This window comes from Leucopleurus acutus (genome assembly GCF_964270905.1).
Source record: "Leucopleurus acutus genome assembly, chromosome: 19".
NCBI classification, from domain to species: domain Eukaryota; kingdom Metazoa; phylum Chordata; class Mammalia; order Artiodactyla; family Delphinidae; genus Leucopleurus; species Leucopleurus acutus.
In genome coordinates, this window is record NC_139161.1 from 48292080 (window position 1) to 48310831 (window position 18752).

Here is an 18752-nt window from a genome sequence, read left to right on the forward strand (position 1 = left end):
CTCTCTGCTCTCCATAGGTATGGGGGAGGGGAGTGTTCCTCTCGCTCCCGCTCTCGCCCAGGCTCAGCTGCTGCTCCCGTTGTGGCCCAGGTGCGGTGGAGGTTTGCCTCCTGCATCAGCTGAGGCGCCGTGCCGCCGGCTTCCTGCGCAGTGACAAGATGGCAGCCCTGTTCACCAAGGTGGGGAAGGCGTGCCCAGTGGCTGGGGAGGTGTGCCACAAGGTGCAGGAGCTGCAGCAGCAAGTAGAGGGCAGGTAAGCCCTGCACCAGCCCCTCCCGTGCCTCCCTTCTGCTCTTTCCATTTGCTGTTTCTTGCAGGGCCTCACCTCTCGGATGACGGGCCAGCCTAAGGGTGGGGGTGGGGGGTGGCCCTTTCAGGCACAAGGTCCTGTCCACCACCTCCAACCCCCCATCCCAATCAGCCCTCTGGGTTCTTGTCTTGCAGCTCCAAACTCCGCTCCCAGTGCCACCAGTCTGCGATGAGGCTTACCCCCAAGCCCTCCCACTCCTGAAGCCCACCCCCTCTTTGCAGGAAACCCTTGGCGGGCAACCGGGAGACCCAGCAGAGACAGGGCTCTGCCAGTGGGAAGGCCCCAGCCCTCAGCCTGCAGGCCTTGAAACACATATGGGTACGCACAGCGCTCATCGAGAAAGTGCTGGACAGGGTCGTGCAGTACCTGGTGGAGAACTGCAGGTGACTGCCCCTCCCTGAGCCCACCCCTCCCTGTGCTGGACTGCCCACCACAGTCCATAGGCATGTGCTATCCCCCCGTAGCATCCCGAAAGCAGAGACCACACCAGGCACCCCAAAGCTCAGTCCTGTGGACTCGTTTCTTCTTGGTAACTGACATGAGTTTGATCCTTGTGGGGATGTATCTCCTTGGTGAGCTTGACGGCCATGGAATGAGTTCTGGAGCCCCAGCGGTCACCCTGTCTGTCTCTCCCCTGGCAGCAAGTACTACGAGAAGGAGGCGTTACTGGCAGACCCTGTGTTTGGCCCCATCTTGGCCTCTCTTCTAGGTAAGCCTAGTAGCAGACAGGCCTGCGCTGGGCCAGTGGGGGCTCCAGGGCAAGTGCTGAGGGGGCACCCCTGAGCTGGCTGTCCCTGTCTCCACAGTGGGACCCTGTGCCTTGGAGTACACCAAGCTCAAGACAGCCGATCACTACTGGACCGACCCCTCGGCTGATGAGCTGGTCCAGAGGCACCGTATCCGGGGTCCCCCGAATCGCCAGGACTCCCCTGCGAAGCGCCCAGCCCTAGGAGTAGGTGTCACTCTTCCCACCCTGTGCTCACCCAGGACATGCCCCTGGGCCTTTGGGGAGGAGCAGCTGGGCTGTGTGCTCCTGGCAGATATAGGCTGGGCCTCAGAGATGCCCAGGGTAGTGGCCACCCCAGGAGAGCCTTTTCCCCACACTGACGCTCACATAAATGCCAGGAGCACAGAGCTGGTCCGTGGCTGAGAGCAAACTGGGGACAGGAAGGACCCTTGGGGTCAGCTAGAGAGGGTCTGCAGGGAGGCCTGGGGCTGACCCCCACGGCTGACTTCCTGGGGCTGAGAGCAGAGCCGTGACTTTGTGCGCAGATCCGGAAGCGGCACTCAAGTGGCAGCGCATCGGAGGACAGGCTAGCTGCCTGCGCCCGTGAGTACGTGGAATCCCTGCACCAGAACTCGAGGACACGGCTGCTCTACGGCAAAAACAACGTGCTGGTACAGCCGGTAGGAGAGCCTGACGCCCGGCCCTCCTCTCCCTTTTCCAAAGGCACCAAGACCTCCAGCCACATTCGTGCCTTTTCCCAGGGGCTTGACTAGAGAGAAGGAGGAGAAGACCCCACCCCCTACTTCACTGTTTCATAGCCTCACGCCCAGCCTTGAGCTGGCAGGAGCCAGGAATGGCATCTGCTCTGGCCAGCTGAGAACCAGGCCGTCCGGGAGTAGGAATGTCAGCCAGCAGGCAGGGTGAACGCCCAGCTTGGGTATGGCTGGCCCGGACACGCCTGGCGTCCAGGAGGCTGACAGGACAGAGCCAGTGGCCCCAGGCCAGCCAGGGGAAGGAGGCACCCACATCTGCGTGTGGCACGTGATGCCCCCTACTTCCTCCTGGCCCCCAGTCCAGGATCCTGTGACTGGCCTGGCCTAGCCTCCCTGCATGCACCTGGAGCTCCTTTTCCGTAGGCCATCCCCAGGAGCCTCTCAGGCCCTCATCTTCTCCGTCTTCTGGTGTGTCTGCTCCCTGCAGAAGGGGGACGTGGAGGCTGTCCCTGGCTACCTCTCCCTGCACCAGTCCGCAGGCAGCCTGACTCTGAAGTGGACCCCCAACCAGCTCATGAACGGGACTCTGGGGGATTCCGAGCTGGAAAAGAGGTGGGGGCTGTGGGACTTCCTCCAAGGAGCCTCGCTCCCGGGCGGGGGATGGCGAGACCCAGCCTGCTCCGGGGGCAGGCCTCACTCCTTATCCGATGCCAAGAATTGCAGGGGGAGGCAGCCTGGACAGGTTCCCGAGCTCTCTAGGACTGAGCCGGGCCTGGGCACGGAGAGGTTTGCCTGAGCCAAGCTCTGGGCAGCTGAGACTGCCAGGCTCTGTGCCATGATGACAGCGTGGGGCCCAGAGGGACAAGGTGGCTGGCCGAGGTCACATTCTCGGCTACGGTCAGGGTACTAATAGTAGTACCCTGAATACTACCATTCCGCGTAGTCTCACGGGTGTCGGGGCCGGGAGATGAGGAAGGTGGGATGGCAGGTCTTGGGACACAGCGACACCAAACTGGTTCCTTTCCAGTGTTTACTGGGACTACGCCCTTGTTGTGCCCTTCAGTCAGATTGTCTGCATCCACTGCCACCAGCAAAGTGAGCCTCCCCTGTCCTGGGCACAGGGGTGAGGGGAGAGAGCCTGCGCCGTGCACGGACTTCCTGTCCCCCTCCTTCCGTCCCCACGCTCCCACCCCACTGTCCTCCTACCCAGCCTCACTGGCCCACATTCACCCCCCAGAGAACGGCGGCACCCTCGTGCTGGTGAGCCAGGATGGCATCCAGAGGCCACCACTGCACTTCCCACAGGGGGGCCACCTGCTGTCCTTCCTGTCCTGCCTGGAGAACGGGCTTCTGCCTCGAGGACAGCTGGAGCCCCCACTCTGGACCCAGCAGGGGAAGGTACCTCGGGGCTTGGGAGGCTCTGGGTGAGGGGGTGTGTGGGGTGGGTTCTCCGCCCACCTGCTGGCCTCCCGTCCTTTCCCCACACGGAGCTCTTAGGAGCAGCCTAGCGGGGTGGGGGGGGCGTGGATTGGACCCCGCCCTGGGCAGGCTGACCACCCACCCATCTCCCCGCAGGGGAAGGTGTTCCCCAGGCTACGGAAGCGCAGCAGCATGCGGTCCGTGGACGTGGAGGACGTGGGCTCGGGGCGGGCCACCGACTACGTGTTCCGGATCATCTACCCGGGCCACAGGCACGAGCACAGTAAGTGTCCCAAACGTCATTCGTGGAGGAAGAGAGAGGTGGGGGTGTAGTGTCACCCAGGGGGCCGCGGGCAGGGTCCACTGCCCAGGCCCGGTTAACCCAGGCAGGTCTTTACTCAGCCTCTCACCGGACCTTCGCCCCCGCAAATCATCCCTCGCAGAAGTGGCCTCTTGTCTACTAGCTGTCTTCTCCCCACCTCGTGACCCCAGGCTCTCGGCTCAGCCGATCCAGGTGTCGCTGTACAATATTCTCTTGGTCCTCTTTTCATGCCCGCCCCAGGGAAAACACGTGGTGAGGCTACACATAGAAGGTGGAGAACTCTTGGTTTCTTTTCAGCCTGCCACCTGACCCCCACAAGGCGGCCTGGGTGCAGGGTCAGCGCGTCTTTATAGATGGTGCAAATTGTTCACTGACTCTGCTAGAGCCAGAACCCTCCCCCAACCAGCTACTGATGAGGGGAGCATTAGCAGGAGTAGGGGGGCGTCTGGGGTGAGATTTGGAGCTGCAGTGGGAATCTGTGGGGCCAGGAGTTGAAAAGTGACTTGACCCTCATGGGTCCTGCCCCACGTGGACATAACCCCTCTGGGCCCCAGGGGGCTTGTCCATAGGCATCTACCAAGACACGAGCTCCCTTTCTGGTCAGAGCACTGCTGTTGCCCATAGGTTTCTCCAGGCCAGAATGGCTGATCTCGGGGATAAGGTCATGGAATTTGCCAGCCCAGAGCACTTATTGCCAGCCAGACCACCTGCTCCCAAAATGTGCTAACTCGTGCCAATAAGCTGTCGACAAGTTGTCTCCGTATTAGTGGACAGATTGCCCAGACTGCAAACACACAGCCACAGCGCGAGTTCTCTGTTACCAGGCTCGGAGGGCAGGAGACCTGGGGCCCCCTTCCCTCCCAGGAGTGCCTGATGAAGAGAAGGCTCAGCTTTGGCCAGAACGTGTTTGCAGACCTGGCGTTTAACCTCAGGCTCTTGCTTGCCGCAGATTTTGTAGCTTCCGCTTGCCCTCTTCAAGCCTTGGTACTTCCCAGTTCCAGTCACTTCAAGGAGCTGAAGCCCAGCGGGGTGACCCAGGCTCCTGGAGAGCAGCTCTGGGAAGCCCTTAGAAGGTCGGGTTTATAGTCTGAAGCGGGGGATTTGGGGTAACCCTCAGATGTGGTTCAGCTTGACCATGACACGAGCCGAAGAGTGACTGGGATCCACCTGCCAGCAGTCATGCCCCGCCTCGGCCAGGGCTGGGGAGTCCCTGTCTTTCACTACCCTGGCGCCCCCATCAGTTCTCTCTCTTCTGTTCTTCCTAGAGAGGGCATCCTCCAAGAGTGGAGCTCTGGAGCTGCCGCCAGGTCCTCACCTTCTTCCATACTTTGCCCAGTAACTCATCTAAAGACTCTCAGGTCCCCCCTTCCCCTCTTCCATGCCCTGCAGGCTCAAGGTGACCCAGACTCCATTCTGCTCTCCCTAAGGAGGGAGTGCGGACCCTCCTGCCCCGCGGGACTAGGGTCCTCATGCCTCTGCATCTCTGCTATTGTTTTTGAGCAGTCACTATTAACTACCACCACCTAGCGGCCAGCCGCGCGGCCTCGGTGGACGATGATGAGGAAGAGGAGGATAGACTACACGCGATGCTCTCAATGATCTGCTCGCGGAACCTCACAGCTCCCAGTCCGATGAAAGGTTTTTATCCCTCCCCCTCTCCCTGACCCACCCCGTCCTCCCGCCCCACCCCCCTGGGCCCACCTGCCACCCACCGCAGGGGCTCACATGGCAGTGTTGGCATTATGGGACTTGCACCCAGGAGGCAGATCAGGGAGGGTGGAAGGAGGTGCTGGCAGGAGGGGACAGTACAAAATGCAGTTGACTCTGGGCTCCCCATTGAACGTGAGGAGAGGGCTTTGCACCCGAGAGGGAAGAGATCGACTGGTGGGAAGGTCTGATTATCTGGTTCCCTGTTGGAAAGGAATGGCTCTCTGAGAGCCCTGTTCCCACTCTGGAGGGGTCATGCTGGCAAACCCAGGACAGTGTCTCTTTCTTTCTCTCCTGCTGGCTGGGAAGACGGGCCCTGTGCCTCTGACTCCTGACTTAACGGAAACAGGACAGAAGTACCAGGCCCCTCTTTAGCAGGGGTAGGGGCTGGACGGCTCATGGGGACAGGAGTCAGCTGTGGTCAGGTGAGGGGTCAGGGTCACCATGGAAAGAGACCTGGGGCTCAGTTTACCCAGCTGGTACTTCAGCATGAAATCTAGAAATATCTGTGCCAAGGATATAAGACAGGTGTGTTCCCGCCCTCATGGACCTGACTCCAGGGTTACCGAGGCCCCCTCATTGGAAATGACAGGACAGTGCCCACAGCTCCTCTGTCCACCACTCAGTGCAGAGCTAGACTTGTAGAGAGGGACCGGTCAGGGGACCAGTGAGGGCCAGGCCCAGGTGCTCAGGGAAGATTGCTTCTGAAGGGCCGAGGCCACCTGTCTTGGAGTTTAGGGGAGGCTCCCCACCCCCACCATTCCCATGCCACAGGTGAATTTCTTTTTCTTCATTAAAAGTATTTATTGTTCATATAGGAGCTAGCGGGAAAGGCTTCATCTCTCTTTTCTATACTCTAAGAATGACCAATTAAATATATAATCCCCAACCTTTTAGGAGATGAGGGTAGGGTTTATACAACAAGTAGGAGAAGAAAGTTAAGACACCATTGTCCAGAATGAAGTGTCAACCCATCTCTATTTCATCAGACCTTAATGCAAACATGGAACCCTTTGATCCAATTGCCCTACCAAAGCACCTTGGTGCAGGGGGCATGACTGCTATCCATAGCCACGTCCAACTGCAGACATTACAGCCAACGCTCGGAAGTCAATAGATTTCTATTAAACACACACACACACACACACACACACACACACACACACACACACACACACACACATACACCACACCCCTAATTTCAGCTTCTTTTAAATATTGGAACATTGAATTTGTGAGGCAGATTATTACAGTAATATCTTCCAATTTGTTTATGCCTCCCTGAATCCATTTGAATAATTCCCTACCATTCTTCTAACTAATTAATTTATTTTTATTTTTAATTTTTTAAACCATTTTTTAAATTGAAGTATAGTTAATTTACAATTTTTTTTGTTTATTTTTTGTGGTACGCGGGCCTCTCACTGTTGTGGCCTCTCCCGTTGCGGAGCACAGGCTCCGGACGCGCAGGCTCAGCGGCCACGGCTTACAGGCCCAGCCGCTCCGCGGCATATGGGATCCTCCCGGACCGGGGCACGAACCCGTGTCCTCTGCATCGGCAGGCGGACTCTCAACCACTGCACCACCAGGGAAGTCCCTAATTTACAGTGTTGTGTTAGTTTCAGGTACACAGCAAAGTGATTCAGTTATATATATATATTCTTTTTCAGATTCTTTTCCATTATAGATTTTTACAAGATATTGCATATAGTCCCCTGTGCTATACAGTAGGTCCTTGTTGTTTATTTTATATATAGTAATATATATATGTTAATCCCAAACTCCTAACTTCTCTCTCCCCTCTGCCCCTGGCCACAGATTAATTCCTTCTCCCCTTTCCCTGCCCCTACAGGGGGCGTCTAGGAATATGTGACACTCTCCTTATGCTTCCACAAAATTCTACCAAAGAACCCAGTTCCTTAGCTCAGCCACCAAGCCTGAAATGGGCGACCAAGTCCACGGCCTAGAACACACCTAGCACACCCTCAGCACAACTGCCAACTGCCCCCTTACCCATCACATTCCTGTCCTTGTGCCGGCCCTCGCTCCCAGCCCTTCCAGTGGGACCTGCAGGCCAGCTGGTGGGAACTTGGGGGAGCCTCCTCACTTGTCATGTTTGTTGCCTGCCACCTGGTTCCTTGCAAACCTGGGCTTGAGGCTGACGCTTATTTCCAGGTTAGCTGACTTGGAGCCGTGTGGGGAAGCTGAGCCAGGGAGCCCCTTCTCGCCCCACAAATTATAGTCAGGCTGGAGGCTGTGGTGGGGCGGGAGTCCCAGTAGAGCCCCTAATTAGTGGACCTGGAGACAGGAAGCCATCCCTGGCTGCTCTTAAGAGCTGAGGCCTCCAGGGTCAGAGAAACTTACAGGGTCCAGAGGCCTCGGGGCTTGTTTGGACATCCTCTTGGGGAACTCAGGGGTCAGACCGACCCAGTGTGTAGCCCCTGGGACCCCAACACTTGAGAAAGGGGAGGAGGTGTGGAAGCAGAATCAGCAGGTGGCTGGGGAGATGGTATGGGAGCCCCCGTCTCCACTCCAGTCCGTAATGACAACACTGTTGAGTCCGTTCTGCTAGCCGTTGCTTTCCAGGCCTGCGACATGCGTGACTTGTGCATGTGAATCAAGTGGCGGGTGTCCAGACTCTCCTTCCCCCCCTCTCCTCCTTTTCCTGCTGCCTCCCCACAGAGCAGAGATGCTGTTCACTCTAATTCTGCTCCAGGCCAGGCACCTTTCACTCGGAGTCTTAGGGGCTGTGGGGTTCAATCACCCTAATTGTTTTGCTTCAAACTTTCCTCACGCTCAGAGGAGAGAGTCAGAGTCAAAGCTGGCCCGGCAGACCCCCGTCCAGCCTGCTGCCCCTCGCCCAGTCACTCCAGAGCTCCAGCTGTCTGCACTGGGTTAATTCAGAGATGCAGTGTTCAATGCTGGCTGGTTCAGCTCCTTCCTGGAGAATTAAGGTGAAGAGCATTGACCCAGGAGTCTGCCTTGGTTGGGCCCTGCTTTCTGGGCATGAACTTGTTTCCCTGTGTGCCCACCCTCTGCACCTGGCAACCCCCTGCCTGCCCGCCTGCTACCTGCTGCCTACCTGGCTGGGCCTGCTCCTGCCACACACAACGCCCGCCCACCCCACCCCCCCGGCTCCTCCCACCACTGGCCTCTCTCCTGCCTGCTGCAGGGGCCTGAGCTGGGCTCCTGCCCCATCCCACCTGCATTTGCCCCCTCCTTCTTCTTCCCAGAGTCTCAGGCATGGCTTGCAACCCCTCACTCCCAGAGCCGCAGCCCCTCCACACCAAGTGTGTTCCCTTAATTTGCCTCCTGGTGGAGCTGAAGGGCCAGATATCTATAAAAATCCCAGCCGTGGGTCTGGGGAGAGAGCCCTGGGGCCAAGACAGGGCAGCCCCTGAGGGGACTGGAGGGGGTCAGCTCAGCCCTCCCCACCAAGGCACACCCAGAGCTGGAGTCTGGCTCCCACAAAAACCAGGCCTAGGTCTGCTCCAGACTCATAGCAGGCCAGGGCCCAGGCCATAATTCGCAGAAAAGAACTACTGCTTGAAAGAAGCCTATCACACACACAGCTCTCTCTCTCTTTCCTTGTCTTCTTCACTCTTCTCTTTCTCTCCCTCCTTCCTGGCGTCATCTCCTGGTCCTTTCACTTTCTGCCCTTACTGTGCTTCATCTTTGTGGCTCACTGGACCTGCCAGAGTCCCCCACGAGCAGTGCCTGCCCCACGTGGGCCTTCGAAGCTCTCAAGGGTCTTGAGTTCTGATTCAGCCTAGCTGGGCCGGCTGAGGAGGCTTGGTCAGCTGCGGTGTAAAATTGTCCAAGGAGCTGTCTTCTGAGGCTGCACCGGGTACATTCTTCTGGATGGTGGAACGTGCATGCCCAGCTGCCACCCTCATCCCCACAGTGGCCCGGCAGCCCTGGAACCTTTGCCCTTCCTGCCAGTTCACCTGCGTGTTTGCAGGAGGCCACCATGCAGTGCAGTCAGGCGAGGCAAGGATGGAGAGCTCACCCACTGCTGCGAACTTGGGGGCACCTGGCCTGGGCAGGGAGCACTGCTCCTGCTTAGCCACTGGCCGCCAGGTCTAGAACCCTCGGGGATGAGGTCTGTGGACCAGGACTGGTGGCTCAGGGGTCCTTCAGGGGCTTTGATCAGTGGGCGCTCCTGGCATGGGAAGGTTCAAAGTTTGCAATGTTCCAGGCACCTTCCTGCACATCCCAGAGTTTGCCCAAGAGGACCAGGCTGAATCCTGGAAGGCCAAGGCGGCTGGCAGCATTTCAGAGAGCTCAGGCTTTTCTTGTTCCTTCTTTTTTCTCCTCCCTCTAGAAAAACAAGTGTCTATTCCATTGCTTATAGCAAGATGGAGAGAATAGACACAATCATCCATGACCCAGTGAAAGTATCTTACCACGTTCAGAAAGACTAGGTGGACGCTGGGAAGTGTCAGGAGCCCTCTCTCTCCACCACTTCCAACTCTGGGCTCTGGACCCTGGGCCAGGCAGGCACCACCCCTGTGGTTTTCCACCAAAGGGTGACTTCATGCTGCAGCTCTGGGCACAGAGGTGGGCATGCTGCAGGGTACTTGGGGGAGGAGACCTGCCGGGCCCTGACCATGGCCCCCTTCCTGCCCTCAGATGCTGGCGACATGATTGAGATGCAGGGCTTTGGACCCAGCCTGCCAGCCTGGCACCTGGAGCCCCTGTGCAGCCAGGACTCCTCCTGCCTCTCCTACTCCACCAGCAGCTCCCCATACGTACCCCCCAGCCACTGCAGCTGTGTCCCCGACCGGTGAGTGGGTGTGTCCATCCGTGTGTGTCCGTCTGTCCATTGGGGCTGTGTCACTTGCCTGAAGGGTGATCTCTAGTTGGACACACCTGGGTTTGAAGTTCATTTCTGCTCCCCATGTGACTTTGACAAGCGGCTGAGTCTCTCTGAGCTTCTCCATGTCTGAGCCTCAGTTTCCTCCTCTGTAAGATGGGGATAATACCCCCTTCTCCCTAAGGTACTTGTGAGGACTGAATGAGGTCTAGGACCCACGTGAGTGCCCAGCGCTGTGCCTGGCACAGAGCAAGTGCTCAGTACCTGGAGCTCCCCAGGTGGACCTGGATCCTGCCGTCAGGCTGCCGTCTGAGGACACTCAGCAGGTATCTGGGCATCTGCCACGTGCCAGGACCAGCGTGTGAATGGCATTTGCGTGAGGGTCACGTGCCCACACTTGATGCTTGCCGACGGCTTTTTCACCAGTTGCACCTGTTGACCCCGGATGGCTCTCTCCATTTTCACATGAGGAAACCAAGATTCACTAACATGAAGTTAGTTGCCCAAGATCCCCTGGGTGGTTGGGGGCCAGGCTGGGCCCCCAGCAGCTCTACCCAGGGTAGCTGGCAGGGCCAGGGAGCCCTTGCCATGCTTCTGGGTTGTAGATCCGGCTCCCTGCGCCACCCGCCCTCTGAGCCAGAAGGTCCTTCCTTCTCACGCTTCCCTCCGGAGGAGCAGCCCTGAGTCAGGTTGATTCCACAGGTTGCCCCTCAGGCTGCTGTGTGAGAGCATGAAGAGGCAGATCGTGTCCCGGGCCTTCTATGGCTGTGAGTGTGGGGTGAGGTGGGGCCGCAGGGGGTGGGAGCAGGGGCAGGGGGAGGCACCGGGACAGAGGGTCACGAGCTCCCGGCTCCCCCCAGGGCTGGCGTACTGCCGCCACCTGTCCACGGTGCGGACCCACCTGTCAGCGCTGGTGCATCACAACATCATCCCACCCGCCCGGCCACCGGGGGCCTCGGGGGGCCTCACCAGGGACATGTGGAACAAGTATCAAAAGAACGAAAAGGTGCGCGCTCCGGGGTGCCAGGGGCCGAGGCCGGCTCGAGGGGCTGGGGCCGGCAGGGAGAGCAGGCCAGCCTGCTCCGTGAGTGGCTTTCACAGACGACATGGGCGTTCAGGTAAAAGGTGGTCCAGGGTCAGGGGTGACAGGCCAGGACTGATGGCCTTGGAGTGCCTGGGTCAAGGTTGAGCCTCACAACTAGTCCTGTGGGTTTCCACAGGAAGGGGACTGGACAGGAAGTCCATTCTGCTTCTGCATTACTCCACGACCTTGAGGAAACCCCCTCATCTCTCTGGGCTCCTTTTCTGCCCTGGAAGGAAGCAGGGTTGAAGTAGATCTGCATCCAGCTCTAGTCTGGGGGCAGGGAGGATGTGACGGTCCCATAGCTGGGTTTGCCTGGGTTTCAGCAGAGTGACCAAACGAATCACCGTCCCCAGCCCCAGCTCTCAGGGCATGGGGTCGCCGAGCTGGGCTGCAGAGACCGCAGGGGCTGCATAGTCTTCCCCCCCTGGGTCCCTCAGAACTACAAGGAGCTGGAGCTGCTGCGGCAGGTTTACACTGGCGGCGTGGAGCACGAGGTCCGCAAGGACGTCTGGCCGTTTCTGCTTGGCCACTACAAGTTTGGCATGAGCAAGAAGGAGATGGAACAGGTAAGGGGAGCCTGTTCCCCATGGGGGTAGGGAGATGGGGAGCCAGGCCATGGGAAGCAGGGAGGGGGCCTCAGAAGCCTCAGCCTCCTCCCAGCCAGAAAGGAACAGGGCAGAGGAAGATGTTAGCAGGGGGGCCCCACTGTCTTCACCCCGAGGCCCGACCCTAGTCTCCAGCTGTCCCAGGAGGACAGCTGCAGAGGAGGACCTGGTGCACCCCTCCCGCCATGGTCACGCTGTGGTCTGAGTACAGGTGGACACAGTGGTGGCAGCGAGGTACCAGCGGGTGTTGGCGGAGTGGAAGGCCTGCGAGGTGGTGGTGAGGCAGCGGGAGCGGGAGGCTCACCCAGCTACGCTCACCAAGTTCTCCTCAGGCAGCAGCATCGACAGCCACGTGCAGCACCTCATCCACCGAGACTCCACCATCAGCAATGACGTGAGCCCGAGGGGACCTGGGGGCCGGGGGCGGGGCCACCAGCGCTGTAGGCCTGCCCTCTAGTGTTCGCTGGCAGTGGAGCCCTGGAGAACAGCTTAGTGCATCTGTGTCTCATTTTCTTCCACTGAAAAATGGGATGACGGTCCCCTGCTGCCCACTTCTCTGGGTGTTGCAGGAATAAAATGACATGGCGCGCTGTGTTCTGTTCTAATGGACTAGCAGAGGAGGATAAATTTATGGGGCATTAGGTAGGCTCTCCCTCTTTGTAGAGAGAGCTGAAGGCTAGGAATGGGCCTCCCTAGGTTCTAGTCCTAGGTCCACTAGTGACAAGATGAGTGACTTCTCTTCCCATCTCGGGGCCTCAGTGCCCCCTCTCAGCTCTACTCTCCTCTGATTGCAGAAGCTCCTGCAAGAGCTGTTGGCCAGAGACCAGGGGAGCACTTAACAGCAGTCCCACCTTATAGAGTTGACTATGCAAAGCCAGTTCACAGCCTGTGCGGTTCTTCTGGCCTCACCCCTGACTTTTAGGTGAACATCAAGTCCCAAACTATGGCTGCTTGGCCCAACCAGAACTGATAAGTTTCAGTTTTCAGGACATTGTTTCATTAACTTACGTTTTTTCTTTAAAATTGCCTCTTTAGATAGTGTATATTCTTGTTACTTAACTCCTTACTAATACTAACAGATAACTCAAATTGGAGCAAGACTTAAAGAAATATAACCAAGGTACACTCTCCTTTCCATGGGCTTTGTTCTTAATCCCCTATTTGTGAACATAACACTCTTTCTGCTTTGGGTTTTGTAAAATCCTGAGTCTGTACCAATGCCCCAGCTGCTTAGCTTATGGACTCAAGTATCCTTTCTCACTGGCACTATTCTGAGGCTCTGAATTGCCTCAGAATCATGGCCGTACCTGACACTAACCGAACAGTGCTTCATGCTTCTTGCCCAAAGTGAAAAGTCTTTTTAAGCATTTCCTTCCCTACATAGTCCAAATAGAAAAACAAAACGAAACAAAACTGTATGTATGTGTCTCTTCTTTTCCCTGTGACTTACCTGTGGGAGTGTGGACTGTTTCAATCAGTAGAATATGTTTCTTTTCACTTCTTACCTCTCCTCAGTTTGTCTGCAGCTAATATAACCGATTAGGTACTTGCTAGAGAGGTTTCCTGCCTTCTACAGAACATTCAGTACTGAAAATAAGGAAGAACTTATTTTTCCTAACCCCTCCAGTTGCCGCATCCATAGGCTGCCCCAGAGGCCACACCAAAGACACTATGGAAGCTGTCCTGACCCAAGGCAGCCTCATGACTTCTGTGTTTGTAGAGTGACACTTACGCTGGCCATCGAGCGTCCAGGCCTCCGGTTCCCCTTCTTCCCTGCAGCAGCCACAGGAAGCGCTTCACACTTTTTCTCACCAGTGTGAGACCAGATGGGGCTGGAGACGGTGTTTTCATGTTTTCCTGGAGCCTGGTCAGCTGGGTCAAAGGGGGCACTTGGCACCCGGGGGAGGCAGTGCTAGAGGCCATGGGGTGGGAGTGGGGGTGTGAGGAGACTTCTCCATCCCTCTCAGCTCTGACCCAGGAAGGAGATGCCGAGCTGAGGGACGGTGCTGGAGTGCAGGTGTGAGCCCCGCCACCTTTGCCCCCACCAGGTGTTTGTCTCTGTGGATGACCTGGAGCCTCCAAGGCCCCTGGGCCCCGAAGATCCCAGACCAGAGCCTGAGCAGGGGGCGGGGGCCGGGCCCACTGGCAGCACCATGGTGGAGCAACCGTCGGTGGAGTTCGACTCTCCAGACTCAGGACTGCCTTCCTCCCGCAATTACTCCGTGGCCTCGGGCATCCAGTCGAGCATAGATGAGGGCCAGAGCATGGGCTTTGAGGAGGAGAACGTAGGTGGGGAGGAAGGCTCTGACGGGCTGGTCCCTGCAGCCCAGGTCTCCAAGCCTCAGGACCCCAGCCAGGAGGCCTCGCGGGCCGGCGAGCTGGAGGCCGGGGAGGAGCTCGCCGCCGTGTGTGCTGCTGCCTACACTGTATGTGGTCGTTCCCCAGGCACTGCTCTCAGCGGCCCCAGAGGCTGGGGTTAGGGGCTGGCGGGGCAGAGGGTGGGGTGGCCTGGACTGTCCTGGAGGGAGGCACTGAGCCCATCTCGCAGCAACCCCACAGGACTCTGTCCTCTGAGTCCCTTGGTTCCCTGCCTTTGCTGCCTTCCTTTTTTCGGGCATCACCTCCAGCCCCCAACTCACCCCTGAGGGCCCTCCGCTCCTCCAGATAGAATTACTGGACACCGTGGCCTTAAATTTGCACCGCATAGACAAGGATGTGCAGCGATGTGACCGCAACTACTGGTACTTCACACCCCCCAACCTCGAGCGGCTCAGAGACATCATGTGCAGGTGCCACTGTGGGGCTGGGCTCCGTGGGAGGCGGGGGCCCTGCTCTGTGAAAGGTTAGACCCGGCAGCGCCCTGCTCCCCTGCCCTGTCCCCGACTCACGCTCGGCTCCCTCCGTCTGCTGTGCCCCCCACCCCACCCCCTCGTCATTCTCGAGGTCTTTCAGATCTCAGCTTTGGCCATGCTTATCCAGGAAGCCTTAGAGGACCCCCACCCCGCATGTCAGGTGGTGATGGCCTGTCCAGTCTGTCTCCCTGAGCCCCTGAGGGCCTTGAGGACAGAGGCTATGGGTTGTTCGCCGTTGTGCTCCAGTGCTTTAGGGTCGCAGAAAGTCTGACCTCTGGGGAGCAGGCTGCTCTAGGGGCCGTCTCCCCAGGAGTTCCTGAGGGGAGGGGAGGATGGCACACACCCACAGTGACTCTCCCTGGCATTTCAGCTACGTGTGGGAGCACTTGGACGTGGGCTACGTGCAGGGCATGTGCGACCTGCTGGCGCCCCTCCTGGTTGTCCTCGACAATGGTGAGGAGGGGGTGTTGGATTGGGCCTGGGCTGACCCAAGCTGGAGAAAGGAAAAGGGGATGGCATGGTCTTCATGGGTGGGCATGTGAGCCGGCCCTGTCCCCCCTGCGGACTGAGGTTTTGGGGTCTCCTGCCTTGCCGGCCTCACGCCCACCTCCCCACAGACCAGCTGGCCTACAGCTGTTTCAGCCACCTCATGAAGAGGATGAGCCAGAACTTCCCCAACGGGGGTGCCATGGACGCCCACTTTGCCAACATGCGCTCCCTCATCCAGGTGAGGCTGGCAGCAGCCCGGGGGCAAGTGACCGGGCAGCGCTGGGCTTGTTCATCAATCCACGGGGAGACCGGGGAAAGCTCCCAAAATGTTTTTTACGTATGCGTAGTTTCTTTCATTAACGCCCCCACACACACCATTGTCAGCCTTACTAATTGAGGAGTGTCAGCGTGTGAACGCTTATGCTCGTGAAAGTTCTGGCGAGTAGCGCGGTTGATGATGAAATCACCCAGAATGTGGCATCATTCCAAAGAGTACATCCCAGAGAGACAGGTGGGGCTGCAGAGTGCAGCCTGGACGGGAGGGGCGGGAGCAGCTGCTAGGCAGCCAGGGAGGCCCCGCGGAGGGGCCCGGGGCGGCAGGGCGCTGGGGAGAGGCAGCACGGGTTCAGTCTGGCTCCCGTTCTCCACTCAAACCAGATCCTGGACTCAGAGCTGTTTGAACTGATGCATCAGAATGGAGACTACACCCACTTCTACTTCTGTTACCGCTGGTTCCTGCTGGATTTTAAGAGAGGTGAGAGGCGGGCTGGAGAGTGGGCCTGGGGTCAGGGGCGGTGGGAGAGCCCTCTTCCCCGAAGTCAGTGGTTCTCAACCCACACTGTATTTTAGAACCCCCTGAGGAGCCCTGGGCCCCACCCAGCCCCAGACCTCCTAAGTGTGGTGATTTTAAAAGCCATTAGGTGAGTCCACAGCGCAGCTAGGGTTGAAAATCACCCAAAGGCAATGGTTTTCAGAACTGTTTTCGAACCAAATCTTCCCGAGCACCAAGGCCTATAAAAGGCTGCTGTAGTGCGACGTGGCCTCTGCAGGAGGCCGGCGTGCAGGAACTACAAGGGCAAAGGGTGGGGCCTTGGTCTGGGGCAGAGAACTGCTCTCCTGGAGAGGCTCCTGTGGTGGAGAGAGTCCCAGGACTCTGGCCCCTGGAGCTCTGTCTCGGCACGAGGCTCTGTCCAGAGGCCTGTGGACAGCCAGGCCCAGCCTCAGCCCCTCGCCGTCCCCAGAGCTGCCGTATGAGGATGTGTTTGCTGTGTGGGAGGTGATCTGGGCAGCCCGGCACATCTCCTCGGAGCACTTTGTCCTGTTCATCGCCCTGGCCCTGGTGGAGGCCTACCGAGAGATCATCCGTGACAACAACATGGACTTCACTGACATCATCAAGTTCTTCAACGGTAGGAGCCACTCGGCCATTCCGGCTGCCTCAGCAGGGCCGTGGGGGCCTCCACAGGGTTTGGGGGGCCCTCGGGAATACTGCCCCTGCCCCGTAAGCAGATGTGACAGCGGAGCAGGGTGGGCAGCCCCAGGGCTCCTCCCAGACTGCTGCCCCCGCTCAGTTATCCATGTTCCCCCCAGAGCGGGCTGAGCATCACGACGCCCAGGAGATCCTGCGGATCGCCCGGGACCTCGTCCACAAGGTGCAGATGCTCATAGAGAACAAGTGAGGGCTGTGGCCAGGGGGCAGCAGCCCACCAGAGCCTGGGCTCCGGGCCCCTTTGGTCCCGCAGAGGGAGGTGCAGGCGCGGCAGAGCCAAGACTGCCCCAGCCCCCAGCCGACCCACCTGCCCAACTGTATTCCTAACAAAGCGCTTGTGAGCCTGGGATCGGACTCCGGGCAGTGCTGGCCCTTCAGGGCGAGTCAGGGGCCAGGATGCCCTCAGGTCAGGACCGGGGAGGGAGGGGTCAGCCTCAGGGAATGGCTGCCTTGGGGGACACTTACCCTGCTCCCCTCTCAAACACCTGGGGATAGTCCCACTGCCACTGGCAGCCCCAGCCTGGACAGCTCCCCATGGCCTCTCCTGGGGCCCTGGAGAGTTAGGAGGGCTGTAGTTGCCTGGACCCTACCTGGGTGGGTCAAGGGGACTCTGTGCTGTATCTCTTCTGAGCGTCCCTCTGCAGGCCCAGTGCATGTGCACGCACCAGCCCCAGTTAGAGCAGCCGGAATGGCTGCCAGTTTGGGTGTGTGCCTTGGGTGCAGGAGACCTGGGCTGCGTTCCAGGCCCTCCCCTGAGACTGCGGGACAGCCCAACAACATGGGCCCTGGGTGGGAGCAACCCACCTCAGCAGCACTGCCACTGCCTTTGGCCACCCGAGGTGACCCCATGCACCACCGCCCCCCCCCCCGGCCTATACAGTGCACCCATGTGTATCTGTAGTCTCAGTCTTACCACCCTGCTCTTGCTTTATGCATTAGATGCATCCCCGAAAACTGTGTATCCGTGATCCTTTTGCCAGCAGAATGACCTGGGATGTGGCAGAAGCACTCGCTCTCTAGGCTGATTCTTTAGGGAGGCAATCCTGTCATGGCCTCCTCTCAGGGACGGGCTCCAGAGCCTGGGGCAGCCCATTGCCTATCCCAGGCATCTGCTGAGTCCCTGAGGTGGAGGGGAGGGTGCTTGGATCTCCCCAGCTTGTCTTTGGTGAGAAGCAAGGCTAGCTCTTCCTTCCACATGCTTCTCAGGATGCCGAGGACGCTAGGGACCCACAAACCCCCTTAGAGGACCCTCACTCATGGAGGTGCTAGGAAGGGCCCAGCTCCTGACCCCAGGCCTAGTCACACTGCTTGCTCTGTCATCCCCACTTCCCGTCTCATCAATACATGCAGGCTAGGCCTTGTTCTGGGGCCAGGAGGCCACTCTGCCCCAGGGTTGGGCCTGTCCAGCTATCACTAAGGTCTGGAGACTTCCTGCATTTGAGAAACATGAGAAAGGGCCCAGCCACCCCTCTGCATCCAGCACAGTCTCCCCAGCCCAGCCCTGCCCCGGGCACTGCACCACCTGTTTGGAGGCCAGCCTGCCCCATTGCCCACCCACCAGGTGAGTCCTTGGCCTCCACCAAGCACAGTGGCCGTTGTGTGCCTGCCTTAGTGACTCAGTGGTTTTTTGAGGAGCAGTGTGTGTATGTTTTTTGGCTCAGAAACTATACTCGTCAATGTAACAGACCAATAAACACAGCATTTGGCAATGCTTGAAGCTCTGGTGGCTATTTGTGGGCTGGCACTGGACCGTCAGTGTTTGTGTTGGGGAATTCTGTAAGCTCCGGATTGAGCGGTAAAGAGGGCCAGCCCCACAAGGCAAGGATGGGGAAAAGAGAGAACCAAAGCTTCCAGAAGAGAGGGGCCTTGGCTGTGGAATGGTCCAGGATTATAGCCAGACTCTAAGTACATAGAGAGTTGAAGTAAGTCAGAAAGAGAAAGGCCTAGACTGACCAATGGCCTCTCCAGCCTCTGGATGGCATGTAAGTCCCTGCCCCGCCCCGCCCCTTTCCAGCCTTTCTGCCCCCTGAGCTGGAGCTTGATGGGGAACCTACAAGACCTCCCGGCCTCTCTGGCCTTGGCTCCAGCCCATTGAGCACTGTCTTTGAGATGCCTGCTTCAGGCGGGAGTGTGGAGGGTGTAGTGGCAGGAGAGGTCAAACTCACTGAGGCATGGAGAGTGCTGGACTCAAAGAGCAGGTTCCCATCTGCCTTCCCCTG

At 58.6% G+C, this 18752-nt stretch overlaps 1 protein-coding gene across 2 annotated transcripts in view; it reads left to right on the forward strand.

The window, feature by feature from the left end:
- Positions 1-16835, forward strand: part of SGSM2 (small G protein signaling modulator 2) — a gene marked incomplete at its 5' end in the record, with an annotated part of 35567 nt that extends 18732 nt beyond the window's left edge. Inside the window, 22 exons of one of the 2 annotated variants that reach the window (XM_082860922.1) lie at positions 91-253; positions 532-693; positions 952-1019; positions 1117-1262; positions 1583-1717; positions 2238-2362; positions 2778-2845; positions 2988-3148; positions 3326-3452; positions 4995-5129; positions 9831-9984; positions 10717-10781; positions 10875-11020; positions 11536-11664; positions 11915-12097; positions 13752-14129; positions 14368-14492; positions 14926-15008; positions 15173-15282; positions 15702-15798; positions 16286-16453; positions 16635-16835. In XM_082860922.1, the coding sequence (XP_082717048.1) occupies positions 91-253; positions 532-693; positions 952-1019; positions 1117-1262; positions 1583-1717; positions 2238-2362; positions 2778-2845; positions 2988-3148; positions 3326-3452; positions 4995-5129; positions 9831-9984; positions 10717-10781; positions 10875-11020; positions 11536-11664; positions 11915-12097; positions 13752-14129; positions 14368-14492; positions 14926-15008; positions 15173-15282; positions 15702-15798; positions 16286-16453; positions 16635-16723 (3017 nt within the window). In that variant the 3' untranslated portion in view covers positions 16724-16835. The remainder of the gene's footprint in view (positions 1-90; positions 254-531; positions 694-951; positions 1020-1116; positions 1263-1582; positions 1718-2237; positions 2363-2777; positions 2846-2987; positions 3149-3325; positions 3453-4994; positions 5130-9830; positions 9985-10716; positions 10782-10874; positions 11021-11535; positions 11665-11914; positions 12098-13751; positions 14130-14367; positions 14493-14925; positions 15009-15172; positions 15283-15701; positions 15799-16285; positions 16454-16634) is intronic. The other variant, XM_082860923.1, reaches the window with a different exon arrangement.
- Between the last annotated feature and the right edge of the window lie 1917 nt (positions 16836-18752).